The sequence below is a fragment of the Petromyzon marinus genome, chromosome 31 (genome assembly GCF_048934315.1).
Source record: "Petromyzon marinus isolate PM22_M1 ecotype Great Lakes invasive population chromosome 31, UKy_Petmar_22M1.pri1.0, whole genome shotgun sequence".
In the NCBI taxonomy this organism is placed as follows: domain Eukaryota; kingdom Metazoa; phylum Chordata; class Hyperoartia; order Petromyzontiformes; family Petromyzontidae; genus Petromyzon; species Petromyzon marinus.
Window position 1 is genome coordinate 10,107,789 of NC_133697.1, and position 24,091 is coordinate 10,131,879.

The 24,091-nt window shown below is 48.8% G+C and overlaps 2 protein-coding genes across 2 annotated transcripts; one reads left to right on the top strand and one right to left on the bottom strand.

Annotated features, from left to right (window-relative positions):
- The first annotated feature begins 4,725 nt into the window (after positions 1-4,725).
- Positions 4,726-14,217, top strand: CIPC (CLOCK interacting pacemaker). The gene is made up of 4 exons (XM_032963990.2): positions 4,726-5,010; positions 8,048-8,199; positions 8,810-9,003; positions 10,010-14,217. Exons 2-4 carry the CDS (start codon positions 8,067-8,069, stop codon positions 10,997-10,999), a joined length of 1,317 nt encoding a protein of 438 aa, XP_032819881.2. The 5' UTR covers positions 4,726-5,010; positions 8,048-8,066; the 3' UTR covers positions 11,000-14,217.
- A 2,229-nt stretch (positions 14,218-16,446) lies between these two features.
- Positions 16,447-23,316, bottom strand: LOC116947815 (putative palmitoyltransferase ZDHHC24). The gene is made up of 3 exons (XM_032963991.2): positions 22,947-23,316; positions 20,596-20,856; positions 16,447-18,629 (listed from the first exon to the last, which is right to left on the bottom strand). Exons 2-3 carry the CDS (start codon positions 20,846-20,848, stop codon positions 17,944-17,946), a joined length of 939 nt encoding a protein of 312 aa, XP_032819882.2. The 5' UTR covers positions 20,849-20,856; positions 22,947-23,316; the 3' UTR covers positions 16,447-17,943.
- Between the last annotated feature and the right edge of the window lie 775 nt (positions 23,317-24,091).

Below are 24,091 nucleotides of genomic sequence, written 5' to 3' on the forward strand. Positions count from 1 at the left end.
ATCATATCCCAATTGAATACGAGATGAATGTTCCAATCACCGTTTTCAATATTCTGACCTCACTGCTCCCTGCCACGCACTCTCCGACCTCTCTCTCCCCTCTCATTTCACTCCTGTGTTCTCCACTCATTATCTTACCTCCCCCGCTCTCATATCACCCATCTCTTCTGTCAAAGCCTCCAAGTTGACCTTTGCTCAGTGGGAGTTCGCTCATTCTCCTTTGCTGGCCCCACAGTCTTGCATCCCCTTCACAAGCCATCTGTGATGTCGACTCCCCTGTCCTTGTTCAATTCCAGGCTCAATGTCTTTTTCTTCTGGCCATGGCTGCCTATATCAGAGGCCGGCGACCAAAATAAGAAGAGCCATTTTTTTCGAATTAGGTAAAAACAACTCTAAACGTCAAGCGCCTCAATGCCACGTGGTGAATACGAGACGGTGGTCCTTAATAGACGTCACGAAGCAGCCTTTAAAGAGCCGCATGCGGCTACGGAGTCGCAGGTTGACAACCCCTGGCCTATATATTAAAAAAAAACTCCCAGTTTCTCTGCAGCGTCTTGAGACGTGGTCGCATTTAGACGCCATACATCTCGATGTGCAGCACCTTTCTCAATCAACCGCTGGATGAGGGGCTTCCTGCGCAATGCCGGTCATGGGGCTTTAATTGACCATAGTCCACCGTGCTGATCAGAGCGAGTTAATAAAGGTGGACTTCTCCACAAATCTGGTTGTCGCCTGATGAAGGTAGTTGTAACTACTGGGGAAACGTCGTACTCAGATTGTAAATGTCGTGGCTTGGCTCTCGAACACACCGGTGTCGCTGTACTAGTGACGAATTGGCACGTTCTGTTTACGTGACAAACCTTACTAATTGGCTGTCGGGTGGTGGCGGGTTTAACGACACATGTACATATTAACGGAATCTAACCCCAAAAAAACCTCTATTATGAATCATATTGGTCGCGAAAGCCCTACTCCGTGTTAAAGGTGGGGATCATAGGCGTAGCCGCCTAGCACAGTATCCTGAAAGGTGCGACGAATCTCTACACGACGTACATCAAAGAAACGAACAGGGTAGGATGGTGGAGGCGAAGGCTGAGGCGGCGAAGGATACGATTAGAGGATGGACGATGCCTTCAGCGACGTAAGCGTGGGTTGAGGCGACGCAAATCAAGTCGTGGTATTCATAAAGTGACGACGTACTGTCAAAACGACGTAAAGGGGAGAGACTCTACATCGGGGTATAACTGTAGAACATCTTCTTTGGTTCTTTCGGTAAAGTCACGTAGAATGAGAATAAAATAATAAATTGATAAAATAAAATAACACAATAATATTCTCACGACGTTTCGGCCACAACACAAGCGGCCTTCATCAGGTGAAGGGGACGAGACTGTCTGGAGGACAGCGCTGGAGTGAGAAAGCCACGCTGAGATCAGCGCTGTCCTCCAGACAGTCTCGTCCCCTTCACCTGATGAAGGCCGCTTGTGTTGTGGCCGAAACGTCGTGAGAATATTATTGTGTTTTTTTTTATTTTATCAATGAATTATTTTATTCTCATTCGACGTGACTTTACCGAAAGAACCAAAGAGGATGAATCCTTGCAGTCACGAAAGCTTTAAATCGAAACTGTAGAACAATTGGCTGTTTCTGTAACTGCCCTCTGCTGCCCACCACGTAGCCGCTCAGCTGCCTACAGCGCCTGCTTGTGCACGGCTTGGTCGCCTGTGTAAGCACTTTGAAGCTCTGTCGTCCCGACAGGTCTGTTACCTTTCACCTGAAGACGGCCGCTTGCGTTGTGGCCGAAACGTCGTGAGAATTGTATCGTGTTATTTTATTATTTTATTCTCATTCTACGTGACCTTACCGAAAGAACCAAAGAAGACACTTTCCATGGCTTAGCTTTTGAGATCCGAAGAGATCGGACGCACACCCTGTGATTTGGTCATCGACGAAGAAATGTTTGAACCGAGTTGCCAAGCAAATAAATGCATTTTTTTTAAAAATTCCATGCAGTATAAGCCAAATTTAGACAAAAATAAATCAACGCACAGGTAGTCCTCGTTTAACGCGGTAGATGGGTTCCTGAAACAGTGCCGAGTTAGGCGAAAACAATTTCCCCATAACTAACATAAAGATACACTTTAGCGAGATGCGATGCACGCACACACAACAGCGAGCTGTTGGGAAAATCAACCGAGGGTACGCCGCCGCGTCACTGTATCATTCCGCGTTTCTGTATCATGCCGCTCAGCCACGCAGCTCAAAAAAGTAGTTCATCATCGACCGCTCAGAAACCACGTTATAACAGTGTGCGCGTTCCACGTTATAACGGTGTACTCGTTCCACGTTATAACAGTGTGCGCGTTCCACGTTATAACAGTGTGCGCGTTCCACGTTATAACAGTGTGCGTGTTCCACGTTATAACAGTGTGCTCGTTCCACGTTATAACAGTGTGCGTGTTCCACGTTATAACAGTGTGCTCGTTCCACGTTATAACAGTGTGCGCGTTCCACGTTATAACAGTGTGCTCGTTCCACGTTATAACAGTGTGCGCGTTCCACGTTATAACAGTGTGCTCGTTCCGCGTTATAACAGTGTGAGCATTCCACGTTATAACAGTGTGCTCGTTCCGCGTTATAACAGTGTGCGCGTTCCACGTTATAACAGTGTGCGCGTTCCACGTTATAACGGTGTACTCGTTCCACGTTATAACAGTGTGCTCGTTCCGCGTTATAACGATGTGCGCGTTCCACGTTATAACGGTGTGCGCGTTCCACGTTATAACAGTGTGCGCGTTCCACGTTATAACAGTGTGCGCGTTCCACGTTATAACGGTGTACTCGTTCCACGTTATAACAGTGTGCGCGTTCCACGTTATAAGTGTGCTCGTTCCACGTTATAACAGTGTGCTCGTTCCGCGTTATAACAGTGTGCTCGTTCCACGTTATAACAGTGTGCGCGTTCCACGTTATAAGTGTGCTCGTTCCACGTTATAACAGTGTGCTCGTTCCGCGTTATAACAGTGTGCGCGTTCCACGTTATAACGGTGTACTCGTTCCACGTTATAATAGTGTGCGCGTTCCACGTTATAAGTGTGCTCGTTCCACGTTATAACAGTGTGCTCGTTCCGCGTTATAACAGTGTGCGCGTTCCACGTTATAACGGTGTACTCGTTCCACGTTATAACAGTGTGCGCGTTCCACGTTATAAGTGTGCTCGTTCCACGTTATAACAGTGTGCGTGTTCCACGTTATAACAGTGTGCTCGTTCTGCGTTATAACAGTGTGCGCGTTCCACGTTATAACGGTGTGTTTCACGTTATAACAGTGTGAGCGTTCCGCGTTATAACAGTGTGAGCGTTCCGCGTTATAACAGTGTGCGCGTTCCACGTTATAAGTGTGCTCGTTCCGCGTTATAACGGTGTACTCGTTCCACGTTATAACAGTGTGCGTGTTCCACGTTATAACGGTGCACGTTCTGCGTTATAACAGTGTGCGCGTTCCACGTTATAACTGTGTGCTCGTTCCACGTTATAACGGTGTGCGCGTTCCACGTTATAACGGTGTGCGTGTTCCACGTTATAACAGTGTCCGCGTTCCGCGTTATAACAGTGTGCGTGTTCCACGTTATAACAGTGTGCGCGTTCCACGTTATAACAGTGTGTTCGTTCCGCGTTATAACAGTGTGCTCGTTCCGCGTTATAACAGTGTGCGCGTTCCACGTTATAACAGTGTCCGCGTTCTGCGTTATAACAGTGTGCGCGTTCCACGTTATAACAATGTGCGCATTCCACGTTATAACGGTGTGCTCGTTCCACGTTATAACAGTGTGCGCGTTCTGCGTTATAACAGTGTGCGTGTTCCACGTTGTGCGAAGTGTTCCCGAATGGAAGAACCCGCGTTATAACGAAAACGCGTTGTGTGAACACCACGTGTTTAAGAGATCACTTGCCGTATACGATACATGCGTTGTACGGGAGAACTCATCGAATGCGCAGTGCTATTGAGGACCATTCTTGTGGATCCTATTATTGTCCGTGATTTTACTCGTCATTCGTGGGATAGAAAAAGTGCAGATAATATCCAGTTATCGGAATCTTTATTTATCCTGGAGAAATACAATGAGCTATGAAGCTTTTTTTGCACAGATTTCCAGTAGGGGAGGGTCAGAATGGGGTGGCGTTCCGCTAAGAATTATGGAAAAAGTCGCTGATATTCTTGAATAAAAGAAAGGATAGAACCCGCAGATGAGAGTTCTCTGCAGTATGTTAATGATAAGTATTTTTAAATCAATACAGTAAATCTTTTGAAATGTTTTAACAAATGATGTTAAGTGTAATATCACTTTATTTATATATTGAATAGACCAATTCTTCAACAAGGTCTTATGCTGAAAATAAATTACCAATGAAAATAGCTCAACTAGAAATATTTATTTATTAACATTTCATTATACACATTACACGTGGTTATTACGTCTGAAATAGAAAATTCCTTTGTCTCTTTGTGAAAACACAGCCTTCGGTCGCGGCAACAAGCCACTGTCCGTAGCCACTCCAACAACCTCTGTCAGCTCTTACCCCCCCTCATTCCTCCCGTGGGGCGGGGCTAACTCCTCGTGCGCATGCGTACAGACGCGGGAGAACAGAGACTCCCCCCCCGACACCATCCCCTACACCCCCCGCGGCCCCTCCCCCATCACTCATGCTAAATATGGACCCCGCTGCTACGGATCCCACGTGACTGTGCTAGCGGGCGAGGGGGTGAGACGGGGTCCGTATTTGGCATGGCCGTGCGTGTGGAGCCGCGTGACTAGGGCGTGTGTGTTCGCGAGTGTGTGTTGCTGGTCCGCCTGCATGTGTGTGTGTAAATCTGTGGCAGTGTGCTAAAACCACTATTACGTCTAATTCTGTCCGGTTTAGAGAGGTTAAAACATCGCGTACGGGAAGGTTAAAATGTTTATATAAAAGGCAGGGGACGTGGGGAGAGCGACGCAGACACTATTGAAAGGTGAGTGTACACACACACACATGTCCAACTGACCACACTATAGTGACAATACGGTGCTCTGTGTAATGCTACACAATTGTGCTCAACGATGTTAAGTATGCGTCACACATAATTTTGTATAACAAACGCACGTGTTTTTTTTTTATAATGTATATATTCGCTACGGTAGTTTACTGTTCCACAATGCGTGTATTAAATATATATTGTAAATACGTATCATTTATACCACGGAGTTCCTATGTTACAGGGTACAGTAATGATTAAGCTAAGATTGAATAGCGATTTGATTGTGCACCACAAGTTCTAGGACGCGCGGGGAATAACGTGGTTGCCAGCAAGGCCAAATCCAACGTTGTACGGTACTTCTGTGCTCCATGTCTTTCACCCAACGCCGCCCGGTGTGAGTGGTTCGGGAGGGCAGACCTGGTCCATCTAGCAGTGGAGTGCGAGAACTCCTGTTGAGTATAGTTGGCAAGAGGGACCCAGGGTTAACTTACCAGAGTTCCATTTAGTTCCATTTATGTTGGTATGGCCCTGTGAGCCATTCGGCTCTTGAATCGGGTGCAACCACAACAAACAAAAAAACAAAAACACGAACAATAAAACATCTTAAAGTGATTGTGTGTGACTGTGCAAAACAGAAAATCCAGGAAAAAAAAATACATCAAAATATTCCTGAAATAGCACCGTACACCAGAGTAACTCTACAATGTAAAATCCACATGATCATTCGTGTCTTTAAATCTTGACTTAAAGCTTTCGCGACTGCAGGAATTCATATAATGTTGGGTCTTTCGGTAAAGCCACGTGGATAGTTTAAAAGAAAATAGCAAAAAAAACCTACGACCGCTTGTGTTGCGATCGTCGTAGGTTTTGTGTTATTCTTTCGTAATTTTCTTTGAAACTATCTGTCTACGTGACTTTACCGAAAGACCCAAAGAATATTCACGTCGTTCTCCATCCGCTATCCGAGTCGCGGTTTTCCGTAAAGTGCATTGTGCAATGTGCGACGTGCACGTGTCTACACGCAGCGTTATTGTCCTTATTAACGCGTCGTCACAATCGGCCGTGGTCAATCCACTGCTGGATGATGCTTCTCCAAGTCGCTGCTGCTGCTGCTTGCCGTCTGTCTCTTAACTCGCAACCTACAACTGCACCTGCCTCCACTCTCCAGCCTGGTCCAGATGTCTTGTGATAACCGCCCCCCCCCCAAAAAAAAATGAATTGACCCCGAATTTTTCCCCTCCTTTGCATATTCATTCCAGTTTTAAATAAACACTCTAACAAAAAAAAACAGTTAAGTTTTTAGATAATTAAATGGGTTACACGAGGCATAATTTCATGGCTCCATCCATCTTCGTTAGCGAGACGTTGCGTTATTAACCTTTGACCCATCGTCTGCCCTCTCTCGGCGGGCCACGGCCAACCAAGCCCAACTTTGCCCAAGCCCAACTTTGCCCAAGTCCACTTTTGTGAACAGAATGTGGTACGCAATTAACCCGCCGTGCATGTTCTCCGGTCCGTTTGTTCATCTCTCCGCTGCTACTCAATTTAATTAAAAGCACGCCCGCTCCTGCCGTACTCCGTTTTGTTCACTCGATGACCCCGTTTCTCTGAAGCGTGTCGTGGCAGGTTAGTGGGAAATGATTTGCACGTGATTATCATACATGTGCATAGTCATACGTGTCAAACATGCTACATTGTGTAAAACACACAACATATGCTTGGTTCTTTCGGTAAAGTCACGTAGAAGGGAAACAATAAAATAATAAAAATATAAAAAAATGAAATTCTCACGACGTTTCACACCTGATGATGCTTGTGTTGCAGTCGAATTTATTATTGTCGAATTTATTATTGTTGTTATTGTTTTTATTTTTATTATTTTATTGTTTCCCTTCTACGTGACTTTACCGAAAGAACCAAGAATATGAATCCCTGCAGTCACGAAAGCTTTAAATCAAAACATATAACATACTACAATTGCACCTCCGATTAGCACGGTTGGCTACGTACGGTGTCAAAGAAGTTCAACACACGTGTAAAATAAGCGAACTGTGTCTCCTTCACGTACTCTTCTCCGTCTCTCCACATAAAACACAAGTATTACACAAACCATCAGCGGCACCGTCTTCTGCGAGTTCGGCAGCATTGATTCAAGACACGCAAACTCCCGTTTCACCACGCGGTGTGTCATCAGCAGTCAGGCTTTGCTTGAACTGCCGAGCATATGGCAAGGATCTCCCCCTCCCCTTAAGATATGCGGTCCCAGTTCGAGGCAAAATTATATAATACATAAAATCAAAGAAATAATTTGCTTCGTCGTGGATAATATAAATATCACTGTAATGGGAATGTGTAATCTGATGTATATTGTGTGCGTGTTAAATCGTGTTTTTGTTGTTGCTGTGTGGTAGTAATGCTCTGTGTGGTGTAGAGGAATAGTTATTTGTGATGGTATCAGTCCGTGTGATGTGCAGTCTCTTTTTAATGGGGGGGGGGAGGCAGGTGATGGCATTCGCAGCATGGTCAATGTGAACGAGACGCTTCGAGAGGCGTTATTGGCTCCTAGTGTGCGTGTGTCGTTAGGGCTTGTATTTTCCTCATCCCACACTCACAAATGTGACGTAAAATTGAACAAAAATAACTTCACGACGCAAGGTCTTCGCTGAAATCTAATCTCCGAGCAAAATTGGCTGTGGGTAGAAGGTTTCAGTTTGTGCGTGTGGGTGTTTATATTTTTCTGGTTGTTTAAACTAGGTTTTTTTTGATCATCACTGGTTAACTGCAATGAAATAAAAAGGTAAAAATCGGTTTTCTGCACGTACATAAAATGTTTTTTGGCAACAAAAACGTAAAAAAATGTTACCACCAAAGTACAACGCAGTTACTTGGCGCGTGTCAATGGGTGCATTCATTACGAATATTACAATGGCAACTGATTATTGTTTCCTGACTTCGGCAGCAACAAGTAATCGATTCTGAATGCGGTTCGCAGTTGACCAGTTTACCGTTTTAACCAATCCTCTGTCCGCAGCGCGGTTGTCACCGTGACGATGGAGGCGGCTAGGCTGGAGGAGCGCCGGCACCGGGAGAGCAACGATGGCTCGTACCGGGATGACGAGGCGCACAAGCAGCAGCGTCGGCGGTGGGCTGCCGCCGACGCGGAGAAGGATTCTGGGTTCTCGGGTAACGACCGACGGCGGTTGTGGCGGCGGTCGTTAGTTGGCAGTGGCAGCTGGAGAGATGGGCAAACTACTTCAAATGACAAATTACTGTGGAGTAATGCCGTAATGATACAGATTATCAATTAACCGTGTCCCATGCAAGTTAGATACAAATTAATTTGAATTGTGTAGATACCAGGAACAAAATGCAAACGTAATTAAATTACTTATTTAAAATACATGTGATTTAGATACTGCCCCATCTCTGCCAGGCCGGTGCTACGAACGGTGATGTGATGGTAATAAGTGGCCACCAAGATACAAATTACCGTCTGTGCCGGATGTGGTGACGCTTCTAATTTGGCACTTCAGAGGCAGTGTTGGTGGATCACACGCAGATTATCGCCTGACAACGTAAAATTCTCAGGGTTACAAAGTGTTCTGCCGATAGTAGTACAGCAAGTAGGCCGTTGAGTTACTTGTATGGGTTTCCCTGGTAGTAGTGGAGGAATCTGCTGAGCTATAACGCTTTTTTCCACACTTGTCTATTATGTTGGTGTCTCATAAATATAGAAAACAGTCTTTTTAACATTTCCCATCGGTCGGTGTGTGGTATATGCTGCTCTTTACAGACACGAGCTCCGATTGCAGGAGTGTGGTGCGCCGGGTCATCCCGGACAGCGCCACCGACCCCACCGTCGCCCCATCACCGGCCCCACCGCCTGCTCCACCACCCACTACCCAGGAGGGTCCCTTTCAGCCGGCAACTCCTACCCAGGCCTTCCCTGGCTTTATCCAGCCCTTCTACATTGTGGGCTATGGGCAGGTGCGTCTAACGAGACTGATAAAAAAAAAACAAGAATTACCCGCATTCATACGTTGCTTGAAATGCTATTTAGTGGCCAGCTATTATGGCTGACACTCCACTCAACTGCCTTTTGTCTCCCTAGTAATGATATTTTCACACTGCACACAGTAACGCTTGTGAGACTCAAGCAAAATTTGTGGTTAGTGGATAGCACTGTTCTTTTGCCGGATGTTTCTTAAAGTCACGGCCTTGTGTTTCCAACCCACGGGTGTGTGCGAGTCTCGGCCCTCCCTTTGCCCATGTGCATGCATAAATCTAACCTGGTCTGAGCTAGATGGCCGCACTGAAACGCTTGCTCAGTCCAGCTAATTAAATCCCCTGAGGTCATCCCTTTCCCGGTGTTTTGGGGAGTAAGCAATCGGTTAATTGCTCGTCATCCTCCATCCTGTTATTCATTACTTCTTAGCAAGAAAGTTCTATGCTTATTAATTACATTTAAAAACATATTTTTTTCCATGGCAAAAGTGAACAATAGTGGTGGTTAAGTGGGTTAAATTTCAGTTGGTTGCAACCTTTTCTAACCATGTGGACCAGAGCAGGTCAAATGCCACATTCCCTTGACCACTGGAGAAGCTGGACTACTCGGCCGCAGATTCTCATTAACAGCCTTCGGAGTACCAAATGGGCCATGTGGCTCGCTTTTGATGTGCTACGTGGCTCCATTTCCCAAGGGAACTCAGCAATTTTATCCAAACCACCCTGAAGGGAAAATTTTAAAAAATGAGGTTTTATGACGCAACCCAATTGTCTGTTAAACCTTGTTATAAAAAAAATATACAATTTCCACCCTGTGGTCACAGAGGGAAGGGAATGGGATGAAGGGAATATGGGATGGGAGGGACTGAGACAACAGAGCTGTCACATACGCCTGCTTTCCCCATGGTCATGGAAACGCAGTGCGAATGCCTCTGTCCTCGGCGCAGCAAGCGCTGACTTCGTGGCATGCGTGTGCCTGCGTGTTCAGGGTTTGATGGGGACGCAGTTGATTTCGGCACCACTGCAGTCCTGTTGGCCCCAGCCCCTGGGCATTGCGGCTGCACCGCCCGCACCCCAGTTCCTCTTCATCCAGCCGCAGCTGGCTGCCACCCCTTCAGCGGGAAGCTGCGCGGCCGAGCCCACTGCTGCCGGTATCAACGGAGGTGACTGCAGCGGCAAGCGTGCCGGCGCAGCCCGTCCCCTCCGCCCACCGACAATCTACCCCAAGATCGCGCCGTACCCGCAGAGGAGGATCGAGGACGCGGCACCGACGGGCGGGGGCCAGCTCCCCTCCGGTCCGGCGGTCGAGAGGGATGACGTCAGCGCGGCCGCGTCGTCGCCGCTCGCGGTGCCGTCGAGGAGAGTGGCGCGCAGCAGCTGCGAGCAGACGCTGTCGCCGGCGCTGGGGGTGGCGCCTTCATCAGAGCAGCCTAACGCCACTGCCGTTGCCCATGTGCCAACGGCACAGGCCTCTCCCATACATGCCGTACCCGTGGGCTCCCCGACGCCAACCCAGACCGCGGGCGTCGGCGCCCTGCTGCTGCCCTCGCCACTCCGGCTTCCTCCGTCACCGTCAGCAGCTGGCGACAGCTACGACCACACCGATGATGTTGACGACGACGATGACGCCGGTGATCACGAGTGGCCAGGCCGCGCTGCCGCTTCGCCAAAGGCGCGGAACGGGCAGAGCCAGCGGCGGCACCGCCACTCGGCGCCCAACTGGCGGCAACACGATTTGCGCTTCCGTAACACAGTGGAGATCCTGAACAGCTCTGGGCTCATGGAGGCTACGCTGCGCTTCAAGACCCTGCTGCAGCAGAGCGCGGCCACGCGGCGCGACATCCAGCAGCTGAGAGAGCACGCGCGCCTCTTCTGCGAGGCGGCCAGGGTGGGCGATCCAGGGGCGTGCTTGCGCGTGCAGGAGGCCATGCTGCGCTCGGGAGCCTACCCGGGGCTCAGCTCGCTCGTTCAGACCTAGAGCGTGGTGGCGGCGGTGGTGGGTAGTGGGCACGCTGAAAGACGGTGTTTAGTTGGGGAAGGCGCTCGCCGTCGCGTCATGCACAAAGAAGGGTCACTTAAACGCGATGTATCTCTGTTGAAATTTGCGGTTGTGAAATGTGAAGACTGACTTTTTTTTGGCGACGTCGCCAATTGATGAAGATCCGATTAATGTTGAGCGATTAACGGTAAATTGAACAAGGAACGTAAATCGCGTTTTTAGGCAGAGAGAAGGCTGATGTGGATTTCAGAGCTCAGTTGTGCGGGTTATAAAGGGGCGATGATGGGCATGGCGTATGGCATCGTCACAATGAAATTCAATTCTCATGGCGAGATGAAGCGAGGAGGGTGGGTAACATGAGTGGGTGTTGATGGGAAATGGAGACATTTAGGCAGGGCAAGCTGCCTATCTCGGTTTAAACGATCGCTCGCAAATTATACACGCGACAGTGGGGGGTCTGTGACAGCGGCATTGAATGGGACGTCCCGTAAAAGACAAAGGTGATTGAAAAGCACGTAGCCTCTACGAAGGCTATAATCCTTTTGGTGTGCTGTGGACATTTCTAATAGGGTAAGGCTCGACAATTAGCCGGGCAGTAGCTCACCTGTAGTGGGATAAGATAGCACTGCTCCCACCATACCCGAGCCACTTTGCCAGCGTGGAAGTGTGGGCCACATTACCCTCTAGAGGGAGGGGCGCCTCTAGAGTTACCCTGGTAGTTTGAGGGTCTTCCGCCAACAGTGGCATGAGCACAGCACAAAAAAATCGCAGGGCTTTGCCTTTTTACCGATGGCTCGAAAAAGCCATTGACGCTTCCTGGGAATCTATTGGGGTTTTTCTTCCCCCCCCCATACGTTTTAAATATCATCAGCTGACAGAAAACTCAAAGGCGTAGACATTGTGCCATACAGGGATGGTCGCTGAAATGGCAGATGGATCGGACGTTCAAAGGCGAATAATAAACACGATAACCATCCGATCCTTAACATAAAGGTGTTTGTTTTTTTCAATTTGCTAAATGTTTAGCTTGAAAGTTTCCGCGTGTGCAGTTCAGTTTTTCACGTTGTTAAAGGCGGGGTAGAATATTCTGTGCTGATTACTCTGACGGTTCGTCGTGTGAATTGAGGAGACGTTTGAAATCAAAGCAGAGGAAGATTGACGCTACTATGGGCAGGCGTCAGGTGCGAATATTTAATGTCGCTTTAAACGCAGTGGCTGTCGCAGCGATGGGCTGCAGTCTCAGAGGAAAATCTTAGTGGCTTCGGGGGGTGGGTGGAGGTGGAAAGGGCAGAGGTAGGCTGACATGGCTTAGTTTCTTGCTGAATGTCTCAGGTCAATAGTAGACCTGGAGTAGACACGTGACTAGTATCCACAGCCAGAGCGAGAGGTACACTGGATGTAGAATGCCAGGTGCAGAGATTTTCCAGGTCGATGACCGGACCCAGCTGATATTAAACCTTGGAGGCCGGAATTAACCCAATTGCAATTCCAGTCATGCCAGCGACCCTGGCACTTATTCAGTTCCCCCCCCCCAATCAGGTCTGATACGCTGAATGTCAGAGCCTAAAATGTTAATGTGTTTTCTCCCCCCCCCCACCCCACGTGCTTCTGAGCCAATCGGTTTCATTGAACACGAACGTACGTGTGTGGGGGATACTCGTGATCGTCATTTAGAGATAACAAAAAAAACGATGAATTTTCATCACAGGGCATTCAGTCGCGCTAAGCACTTAGAGGCTTTTGAAGTGAAAAGGCCACGAACAAGTCGCCATGGTATATTATTGTGGGGACCGGACCGCCGAAGACACCATGCTCTATGACAGCGGAAGCCGCACAGCATTCCTCTTGTGGTATTCTAAAAACATCTCCACCGTAGGGGGGGTGGTGGTGAGCCCCCCCCCCCCCACGGGTGTTTTTAATCTGAAGGTTTGGGCGACATGAGCAGCGTTACACGCTGGGAGAAGGCTTTAAGGGGGGGGATGAATCGCCGTTCCGTCGCAGAAAATGAACCATTGTAAGCCTTCAAGCGGAACGGTGCCTTCCTTTCCCAGTCCGGAGGGAGAGAAGGGATATTAGAGTGCATGAGGCTTAGCCAATGCGAGCTAGTGAGGTGGGTCTTGCAAGAAACTTGGACGGCCGGGAACGCATCCAGACGGCGCTGTGTTTCGATATCTTTTACCCTTGGGGAAACCAGAACAGAACAGACCTCCTTCCCCTCTTCCTGCCCTTACAAAGACAAAGACCTTCCGAAATGGCCTGCACACACTGGTAGAGTAAGTGCCCTCAGCGGGCACACACGCACGAAATGGTCAACCCTTGCAGCAGGGCCGCACTCCAATGCAAACAAAGGATACGTAGGTTACCATAAAAAAGTATGCCCTGAGCAACGGTTTGATTCATGCTACCGTAATAATCCACATAAATGCCTATTACACTTAAACATATAAACAAAGTATTATAAATAATGAAACTAAACGATAATGTGAATAAACAGTCCTATTTTTAATGATAAAACTCATTTATATATTTTTCCCCGTATGTCCACTGGAGCTTTGGGCCCTGGATAATTGTTCCTTGAGTTACCCCACAGCCCCCTCCGCCCCCACCGCCCTCACCACCCCCAACCCTAAATCCGACCCTGCGTTTCAGGATTATGATTGTCCTGCATTTAATATTCCTTACATTTTACTTAAGCCGGACTGCGAGGGGGGGGGCAAGGTGAATTGCTCGTTTATAACGAGTTTTGTTCTTCATTTAAAAGGCTGCCGTGCGACGTCGCTTTTAAAAATCGGTAGCCGTTATCGATGCGTAGAAATGCACACGTGTCAGCAGGTCATGCGTAGAAAGGAGGCTCTGGCAACTTCACTTATTCTTTAAATAAGCATTTATTACTCGCGCAATGCGGTGTATGCATCAAGTCAAACACACGTTTACCTATCGATGAGAACTAGACGCGCGCGCGCGCACACACACACACACGTGTGCAGAACACGTATGTAACCGGGCCAGAGGTGAACTGTGGAATAAGTACTGGTGAATTCAGTCGCAATGTGAAAAGAATAACTAGTAATAAGCAAACACCACAATCTTGTGCCAGTGCTGTCACCATGTTCATGTTAGGCCACATCATACTTGGCATCTTGTGTGTGTTGTGAAAACTTTGACTTATGCCCATTAATTAAAGGCATTGCAATGGTCAGCTATCCATGGTGTTTTTGTGTGCACGTGCATTCTACCAAACGGTCAGTGGTCAATGACGAGCTGATCCGTGGACAGTGGCGCATAGTGAGTGCTCTATGCACCCGGCAAGAGAATATAAATGTAAAAAAATAATTAACAAACTTTTAACCCACAGTTGTATGAACGCTTCCCCATGTTGGTCACGGGGGTGGGTGGGGAGAGGGGGTGTTGTAGGGGGGCTTGCAGGGTTGTACAGTGAGGGGGAAAAAAGTATTTGATCCCCTGCTGATTTTGTACGTTTGCCCACTGACAAAAAAATGATCAGTCTATAATTTTAATGGTAGGTTTATTTGAACAGTGAGAGAGAATAACAAGAAAATCCAGAAAAACGCATGCAAAAAATGTTATAACTTGATTAGCATTTTAATGAGGGAAATAAGCATTTGACCCCCTCTCAATCAGAAAGATTTCTGGCTGCCAGGTGTTTTTTTATACAGGTAAGGAGCTGAGATTAGGAGCACACTCTTAAAGGGAGTGCTCCTAATCTCAGCTTGTTATCTGTATAGAAGTCACCTGTCCACAGAAGCAATCAATCAGATTCCAAACTCTCCACCATGGCCAAGACCAAAGAGCTCTCCAAGGATGTCAGGGACAAGATTGTAGACCTACACAAGGCTGGAATGGGCAACAAGACCATTGCCAAGCAGCTTGGTGAGAAGGTGACAACAGTTGGTGCGATTATTCGCAAATGGAAGAAACACAAGAACTGTCAATCTCCCGCGGCCTGGGGCTCCATGCAAGATCTCACCTCGTGGAGTTGCAATGATCATGAGAACGGTGAGGAATCAGCCCAGAACTACACGGGAGGATCTTGTCAATGATCTCAAGGCAGCTGGGATCATAGTCACCAAGAAAACAATTGTTAACACTACGCTGTGAAGGACATGCTTTGGAGGTGTTTTTTTGCTAAGGGGACAGGACAAATTCACCGCATCAAAGGGACGATGGACGGGGCCATGTACCGTCAAATCTTGGGTGAGAACCTCCTTCCCTCAGGGCATTTAAAATGGGTCGTGGATGGGTATTCCAGCATGACAATGACCCAAAACACACGGCCAAGGCAACAAAGGAGTGGCTCAAGAAGAAGCACATTAAGGTCCTGGAGTGGCCTAGCCAGTCTCCAGACCTTAATCCCATAGAAAATCTGTGGAGGGAGCTGAAGGTTCGTGTTGCCAAACGTCAGCCTCGAAACCTTAATGACTTGGAGACGATTCCTGCTGAGATGTGTGCAAACCTGGTGGCCAACTACAAGAAACGTCTGACCTCTGTTATTGCCAACAGGGGTTTTGCAACCAAGTACTAAGTCATGTTTTGCAGAGGGGTCAAATACTTATTTCCCTCATTAAAATGCAAATCAATTTATAACATTTTGACATACGTCTTTCTGGATTTTTGTTGTTATTCTGTCTCTCACTGTTCAAATAAACCAACCATTAAAATTATAGACTGATGATTTCTTTGTCAGTGGGCAAACGTACAAAATCAGGGGATCAAATACTTTTTTTCCCTCACTGTACCTTCACCACGCGGTTCTGTAGTGCGGTAGCACTGTTTCGGGTGTCACTCGACACTTGTTATTAGCCATGGCAGAGAATCTTAAGTCCTAACCTCTGGGGTTTGTAGTGCAGTGTGCTTACGTGTGTTGGAACGTCTTTCCCACCGTACGTAGCCAGCCGTGTTAATCGGAGGTGCGGGCGGAGGACCGATATTGACTTGGTATGCTGTCGCTGCCCACAGCGGCAGCATACCAAGTCACTATCAAAACTGATTATAATAAACGCGTGTGTAAAAACCACGAAAGCACATCTTCCTATTTCTTTACGCGTGTTATCCACCACTGACTAAAACAATACAAGAACCGGCTGACTACCTATGTGAAAGTAGGTGTGTGTGAACGCATAACTCTAGATGTCTTTTTAAACCACAACGATTCATCACGGCAGCCATCCCCCCCATCTGCAATTAAACTGTTTGCTCCTTAAAACCTCTGCTCGCCCTCTTCCCTCAATCCAAATCCTCCCCCCCACCCTTGTGTTCGCTACCCCTCCATAGTTATAACCCCTCCAAATCATCTCCCCCTCACTCCCTTATTACAAACCCGTGCCTCCACCTCCCCCCGTATCACCACCCAATCAACCCTTCACAGTTACCCACGCCTTCCCAATCACCCACCCGTACCAGCCAAACAACAGCAATCACTCATTTACACAGCACAAACATGGGACCTTTATTGCCAGTATCAAAGTGGAAGAATGTTTTACCATTTCTGGCGATAAAACACGTGTTAAGAAAACTTTTGCAAGGAATTATGTCTGCATTAACCACACGTACTTGCGAACATGCAAACAAAACCATGCTCTGGTAGTATATGATGCATCGTCTTTGAAAATGATTGGTCCACACCAGAGACATCCTTGTTTTCGGGCCTAGTCTCGAACAGTGTTAGACCACAGAACGCCCAAAGGCGAACAGCACAAAGACAATGCCACTATCAGGGCATTCATAGCTCGGGGTTGAGCAGCTACATCATGGGACCTCTCTTGCCACGATCAAAATATAAGCATAGGTTTTACCATTTAGGGCAATAAAACAGTTGTGATAAGATGTTCAAACACCAAATAGAAAATTTTGCATTAACCACACAGTACTTGTGGTGATCATGCAAACAAAAAAGACAACAGCACACGCCCACCTTCCTTATACGTGAAATAAAGATACCGTGCAATGCACGCGGCTCTTATTTTGTGGATTTTTTTTTCCTCGGTTGCGGGTCCCAGAATGTGTGGCGAGGGTTTGAAGCTTCGTTCATGAGCTGGTGGGGATGGGGGGAGATACGTTCAAGGTAGGTGCTGCGATATTCATGACTGCAATGTTACTCCCCATGCATACAATCAAATCTGTCGCTGCAGTGACGTCACTCGGATGCCACAATGACACTTGTCTATAACTTTAAAATGTATTTTTTCTTCTCATGAATGAAATATCACAAATCGTGTCCTAAATCATGGTGCCGACTGCTTTGGTACGTATCTACAAGACAGTTCTTGTCTTGTAGACGAATTACAACCCATAGTTTAAAATTTCTATCATAAATTAACGGAACAACTAAATAGCATTATGCCTCGGGCCACAAGCGTTCCCGAACTCCAATCGTTGCGTTTCGCCGCAGTCACCTGGGCGGTGGGCCATCATTGCCGGTGTGTGGGCCACCTTTACCGGTGTCCAATCAAATTAAAGTCGCCACGTAATCGCGCACGGACTTGCGGGACGGTGGCAGGGCCGATCGATTGCGCGTCTCCCGCTTGTTACGGAGAGGTTTGCGGTAGGAGCGGCGTGGCCGCCCTGGTGAATACTGCGGGTGTATTGACCATAAATGCTATGCTTTCCCGCTTTGCAGTGGACGTTAAAGATTCCGTGAAGTTATAAAAAAATATATAGTGGGCCATCCGTGCTTGCGTGGTCACAGTTCACAGTTGGAAAATTTGAAAAATTACCCGCACGAAATTTGATAACATAGCAACATCGCCCGCTCCACCCCCGACTGCGAAACTCCTACAGAGTGTGCCTGTGAAACGTAGCACACCCTTCGTGATACCCTTCGCGATAGCCTTGCACTCTTAAGAACGGCGCGAACATCGCATGTACGCATGTTTTGATGAAGGTTATAACCGCCCCCGTCTCTTCTACAGCCCCTTGTCGTACTTCGAGAGCCTCTCCCAGCTGCGCCCGTCGCCCGGTATCGCCGTGGGCATCGGCAGCAGGTAGTTGAGCGCCCAGTAGTTGCCGAACACTTGGCGGAGGTTGACAAACAGCCCGCAGTCGTAGTCGCGCATCTCGTGAATCGCCTCGTACGACGTCTGCCCTTCTCCCGCGATCGTGAAGTGCCACGCGTACATTGCCGCGCAGCCCAGGCACTTTCCCAGCGAGAGGTGCGCGGCCAGCGTGAGTGCGTAGGCCGCCAGGTCCATGTCACCCGTGGCCGCCTGCACCGTGGCCAGGGGCAGCAGGTAGCGCAGGCCCTGCTGGGACAGCAGCGGACCCGGCAGCACGTCGCTCATGTAGGCCAGGAGGTTGGCCAGGATGAACGCGTTGCCCCACGCGGTCCAGAAGAGCAGGACGATGAAATTGCGCTGGTTGCTGTGGCCCACGCAGCGGCCCACGAAGAAGCAGTGGTGGTCGCGCTTGAGGATGCACGCGTTGCACACGGAGCAGTGGTGGGCCCGCGGGGGCACGGGGCGGCCGCACGGGACGCACATCGGGCGGGCCTCGTCCCCTCCGTCGTGGTCCCCGGTGATCTCAAGGAGGTGGTCCCGGCGGTCGTGCTGGTCGTGCTGCTGGTGGTGGTGACCTCTCTCTGATGCTGGAGGTGCTGTGGTCATTAGAAATAATCATAATTTAAAAAAAGGTTGCGTTGAGACGTGAGCCAATGACCAATTTACCTGGAATACCCCCCAACCTCGACAGATTGTTGCTAGTTCAATGCCTCTGCCCGGTTACAAACCACTTTAAAAAGATTATAATTGGCTGTTAACTAACATGACGAGTATTTCCATTTTAGTTTTTGTCATGCGGCGAACACTCTTTGCAGGTCATATAAAATCATACTATTTTTGTTGATACAGATCCCTTTTGGCAAGACATGAGAACTAACCCCCCCAAAAACCTGTATTATGGATAATATTGGTCGCGAAAGCCTACGTGTTAAACTGAGAACTAGTTCTGCAGTGTCATATTGCAGGGTTGCTCTCTGTGACACGTACACTGTGGCGATTAGAGTGTAAAAAGCCGTGTTGATGTAGAGGTGTCAATGTCAATGAGTTACAAAGTCATTGTCGATAGAGCAATGGGTTTAAACGGCGATCTCAGTGATGGTGCTGCTGCTGCTTCATTATTCTATGGCCACGCATTCTGAGTTCCTAAGCGCGATCCAGCCAGCAACCCTAGAGAGCTTGAAGCCAGATTATTGCACCTCGTGTCAGCTGTCGTAATTCCAGCTCCCTTCAGCTCCATCTAATACCCCCAGCAACCTCCTACACCTCCACCAGTTTCTAACTATACAGTTCGAACCAACTTACAATTTTTATTTTACCAAGTAAGGCCCACTGTGCTATATCCCTCTTTTTCAGAAACGACCCGGCCACAAATGATAGCTCAACGGTGTGGCTTATCATCACGTGGAAATGTATAGCAGTCAAATACTCCAAAATAATTTATTCTAAATGTGGAAGGAAAAACCGGAGGACCCAAAGAAAAATCCACGCCACCACGGGAGAACGTGCAAAACTCCAAATATACAGGCGTCAGGGTCGGGATCGGGATCGAACCCACGCCCTACTGTATACCAGGCGAGGTAGTTAACATCGCACCACCGCGGGGCCTCCAGGTTCGAGCAAACTCTAGCGATGAATTTCTCCAGACACTTCCAGCGCCTCCCAGATAACTCCTGTTTCTCACATCCACCATATCTTCTCAGCTCCCACAATACCATCTGTCCAGCTCCATCGCTGATCAGCTCCCTCCAGGTGTCCCCCAGTTCCTTCTTGTTCCCATCATCTCAAAGCTTTCTGTATCATCTCTGGCTCACTTCATATTTTTCCACCGCTCTCCATCTCCTTCATCCCATATTTTTTCCTCCACCCTCACCCCTTATCTCCCTCGACCGTTCTCCATTTTCCTCCATCTCCACCTCTCTGCATCTCGACCTCCCTCCACCTCCGTCCAGGTACCCTCCATCTATGTCCACATTCAATGATCTCCCTCGATCTCATCCGTCTACCCCAGTTCCTTCTGGCTGCCTCCAGCTCCCTCCATATCCATCTCCTCAACCTCCATCCTGGAACTCCTCCATCATCTCTACCTCCTTCCCATCGCTCTCCAAGTAATCCCTTATCCAATCAATTATCCCTCCCCATCCTTTCCCTTCTCCCCACCCAATCACGCTGTGCTTACACACAACGACAAAATAAAGATCCCTCCCATATAGCCATAAACACACTTGTGGCCAGTGCTGTTTGCGACACGGCACACGGGGGGAAGGGGGGGGTGAGGGGCATCACCACGGCCGGCCGCCTTTGTCTCGCTCTTTGGCGATGCTTACACACCGCACCAGGTACTCATTTGAGGCTGAGTCGACCTAGGGGAGGGCCCGGGACCAATTCGAGATAATCGCCATCTGGTGTTAGCCGTGAGCGGGAATCGAACTCCGTGTCGCCGGGTTCACAGCGCAGCGCGCTAACCGCTACGCCACCGCTCCCCACCACCACACACTCCACACACACACACAGACAGACGCACGACACGCGCGCACGCAAACGCGCACGTGCGCAGCAGCACACCTGCGGGCGCCCCCCTCAATGCGCAGAGCGCGTAATTGGCGACCACGTTGAGCCACATGTAGAGGCCGGCGGCGGTGAGAGCCACTCGGAGGGGCCCGCTCGAGTTGTGCGGCACCGTGAGCAGGAGCGTGAGCAGCGCCAGCGCCGAGGACGAGGTCACGAAGTAGGCGGACGCGCACGTGTTGGCGAGACGGCGCGCACGTGGGGACGCCGCGGAGCCGAGCATCGTCCCGACCCAGCTCCGCTTCGACATAACTCGAGCTGCAATTGCGTTGTGTGCGTATGTGTTTGGTTGTTTGTGTGTCACGGGGGGGGGGGGGGCACAGGTGGTGCATCGGCCAGTCATCTCAGTCACGCGACCCGTGGCACCTTGCTGGGTCTGTCCCGTGACCTCCTGCCGGCGGGCGGTCGACACTTCACGTGGCCTCAACGTGCACCTAGCCTGGCACAATCGCCGTGGTGACGTCACCGCCACTTAGTGACGAATGGCGGTTGTTGTTGTTGTCACAGGTGGGGTAGCGGTAGTGTTGCGGTTAGCGCGCCTCGCTACGAACCCGGCGGCTCGAGTTCGGCTCCCGCTCATGGCCAACACCGGTGACGAGTACCTGAACCGGTCCTGGGCCTCCCCTAGGTCGACTCAGCCTCAAATATGAACCTGGTGCGGTGTGTAAACATCGCCACTGGGGGAGACAAAGGCGGCCGGGCGTGGTGCTGGCCACCTACCCCCTCGTGTGCTGTGCCGGCCTTCATAGGTGCTCGCTAACAGCACTTGCCCCTACAGTCTGTTACAGGCTATACGGAGGGTCTTTATTTTGTGTGTCACATCAAGACAAAGATCTGTGTCTCCGTGGCACATTTGTACAAAGCAGTGTATTACGCACGATTCCGTTGTGTATATCCACAGTATACTTATAATAGTAATGATGTAAGCCCAGTCAAATATAATATAGTAATGTAATGTATCCAGGAAAGCCACGCTGGGTCGTGGGACTCGATTTCAGGAGGGTCCTGTCACATTGAGTGTATATTTGACGATGTTTTTCAGCCATTTAATGGCGAGTTGTTTATTTTACACTCTATCCCCCCGTACTGATGGCAACATACGGCGATACATCCACTTGCCGCACCTCCTCGACACCCACGGGAAGGGATTTTCACAATCTTTATGCGATGCACCGACAATCGTCTCCACAGTGCTGGATGGTTACAGGCCACGTACATGTCGACAGCATCGCTAGGCATGTAAATAATCAACCTATTATGCGCCTATTCTCTCTCCAGCTGACCAGGATGAATCCAGAAGCAATTGTCCAAGCAAAGCAATATCGGAACCGGTTTCGACATTCTGGGTCTCATCAGCAGGGTCAAGCTTGTTAAACAGACTACTGCTGGGTTTACCTTGTCGATTGAGCATCAGCCAGACTGCTTTTCTCTGATTGGGTTCCACGTTGCTATGACGCAATCCCCACGTCGTGGAAACTCACTTTGTCCTGTTCAATTGTTGAGTGTTTTCTTAAGTAGCAAATGCAAAAAGACGAAGATGCATTCGCACAAAGTTGTGGAAATTCCACATTGCTATGACGGCAGGGATCAGTATATCCTTAAAAAACACGACCACACACGTCCTAGATTTTCCCCGCTCACTCGGTAGTTTTCATTTTACCCATGTATGGTAGTGATGATGATGATGAATTAAACTAAAAACGAAACTGGTTTTTATCTTACCAGGTAAGGCCCACTGAGCTATGTAGCTCTTTTTCACAAGCGACCTGGCCACAAATGGTAGCTCAAGGAAGTGGCTCATCATGTGGAAATGTAGAGCAGCCATCTACTCTAAAATCATGTTTCGAAATGTGGAGGGAAAAACCGGAAAACCCTGACTAATAAAAACAAGCGACCACGGGAAGAACCTGCAAACTCCAAATATACAGGCGTCGGGGCAGGGTTCGAACCCGCGACCCCCTTATACCAGGCGAAGTCGATAACATAATCATGGTGATGATGATGATACAGTGTATCAAGATGATTGCTTCCCGCTTCCGATAGTTCTAATTGCTTTTTGCTGATTAATTAATAATGACGATTGCTGCTTCTCCTGCTGCTGATATTGAATTAATAATGATGATCATTGCTTCTGCTAACGCGATGCTACTACTGCTGCTGCTCCGGATAACATAAGACCGCTGTTGCTGATGAGAAACTAAATGATGATGATGATGATTTCCGCCGCCGCTGCTGTCGAGGTGGCTGCCCTACTGATGACCGCAAAAAAATAACGACGAGGAATGAATGAATGAACCGAGGCTTGTGTACGACTTCGTTTTTCATCGATTAACTCTACCTGCACTCACCTTGCCACAGGAGTCGTCTGGAAGGTGTCTCTTCCTCCCGGGTTTGACTCCCGGCCCGCGGTTAAGAGCTGGTGGAGTGAGATATATCGCGAGACAGGAGTGGATGGCTGATGTGGCGATGTGTCTATATGCGGCCGCCCGTTCAGTTGTCATGTGAAGAACTCGTGTAACACACACTGGCGTGCCAACACCACGCCGTTGTCATGGGTGCTGTGTCGCTCGCTCTCCCCTGGCTTTTTGTTTCTGGAGTTCGAGCAAGGGCGTTGGTGGTGTTGGTTGACGTTACGAACAATGGCCAAACGCGCCTGTCGATCCAGCGCGCTTGTGAGAGGCAAGGGGTTGGTGGACCGCGCTCAGAGAGCCACGCTGCACAACGTGACCTTGTTTGTATGTGTGTTAAACTTCTTTCGAACCGTACGAAGCCAGGGGCGCATGACAAAGTCAATATTAAACTTTTAACAAATGCTAAGAATTTAAACGGGGGGGGGGGGCTGGGGGGGGGGAGCTGAGTTGGGGGGCTCAGCTCCCCCCACCAGCCCCCCACCGTGATGCTACCCAGCGAGAGGAGCGGTGTGAAATTTGACATTTTGCGAGGGAGCCAGTAGACGACAGCACGGCGAGTGGGTTCTTGCATCTGTATTTGCGGAGCTTTGGCTGTTATCACCACCACCGTCCCCCTCCTGGTATGGGTGTTGGGTTTTCACCAAGCACTCCGGTTTCCTCCCACGAGAAGCCAGACGCTCGTTGATGGAATTGGCCAAATATCACAAAAGAAGTGGGATCCTCCAAAATCAATATTGAGTCTCAGTGAGGCTCTCCTGATTAGGCAACGCAGAGATTACAGGTTCAATTGCATCTCACCGTGTAGCAGTTGAAACACATTTTTGTTGACATATGAGTAAAACAGAAAACATATATCTGTTTAATGTTTATTTAGTTTTTATTTGTGCGGTGATAAATCTGGAGGAAATTCGCCTCGGAAATTGTATCTTTAGGTTTGATTTAACATCAGTTTGCATTAATTGGGATTCCTTATGTGATAAGAGTTTTTGTATTTGTTCTGATTTCGATTTGATTGCTGGACTGTCAAAGCTGTACTTTATTTTATTTATTTTGCTATTGTCATTTTGGCTGCCCAGGTCACT

What these genes read in the sequence shown, in the direction of transcription:
- CIPC (XM_032963990.2), top strand. Translation starts at nt 8,067, where the DNA reads ATGGAGGCGGCTAGGCTGGAGGAGCGCCGGCACCGGGAGAGCAACGAT. An exon ending in GAAGGATTCTGGGTTCTCGG is followed by an intron (nt 8,200 to 8,809) that starts GTAACGACCGAC and finishes TGCTCTTTACAG; the next exon opens with ACACGAGCTCCGATTGCAGG. An exon ending in ACATTGTGGGCTATGGGCAG is followed by an intron (nt 9,004 to 10,009) that starts GTGCGTCTAACG and finishes CTGCGTGTTCAG; the next exon opens with GGTTTGATGGGGACGCAGTT.
- LOC116947815 (XM_032963991.2), bottom strand. Translation starts at nt 20,848, where the DNA reads ATGTCGAAGCGGAGCTGGGTCGGGACGATGCTCGGCTCCGCGGCGTCC. An exon ending in ATTGAGGGGGGCGCCCGCAG is followed by an intron (nt 18,630 to 20,595) that starts GTGTGCTGCTGC and finishes TAATGACCACAG; the next exon opens with CACCTCCAGCATCAGAGAGA.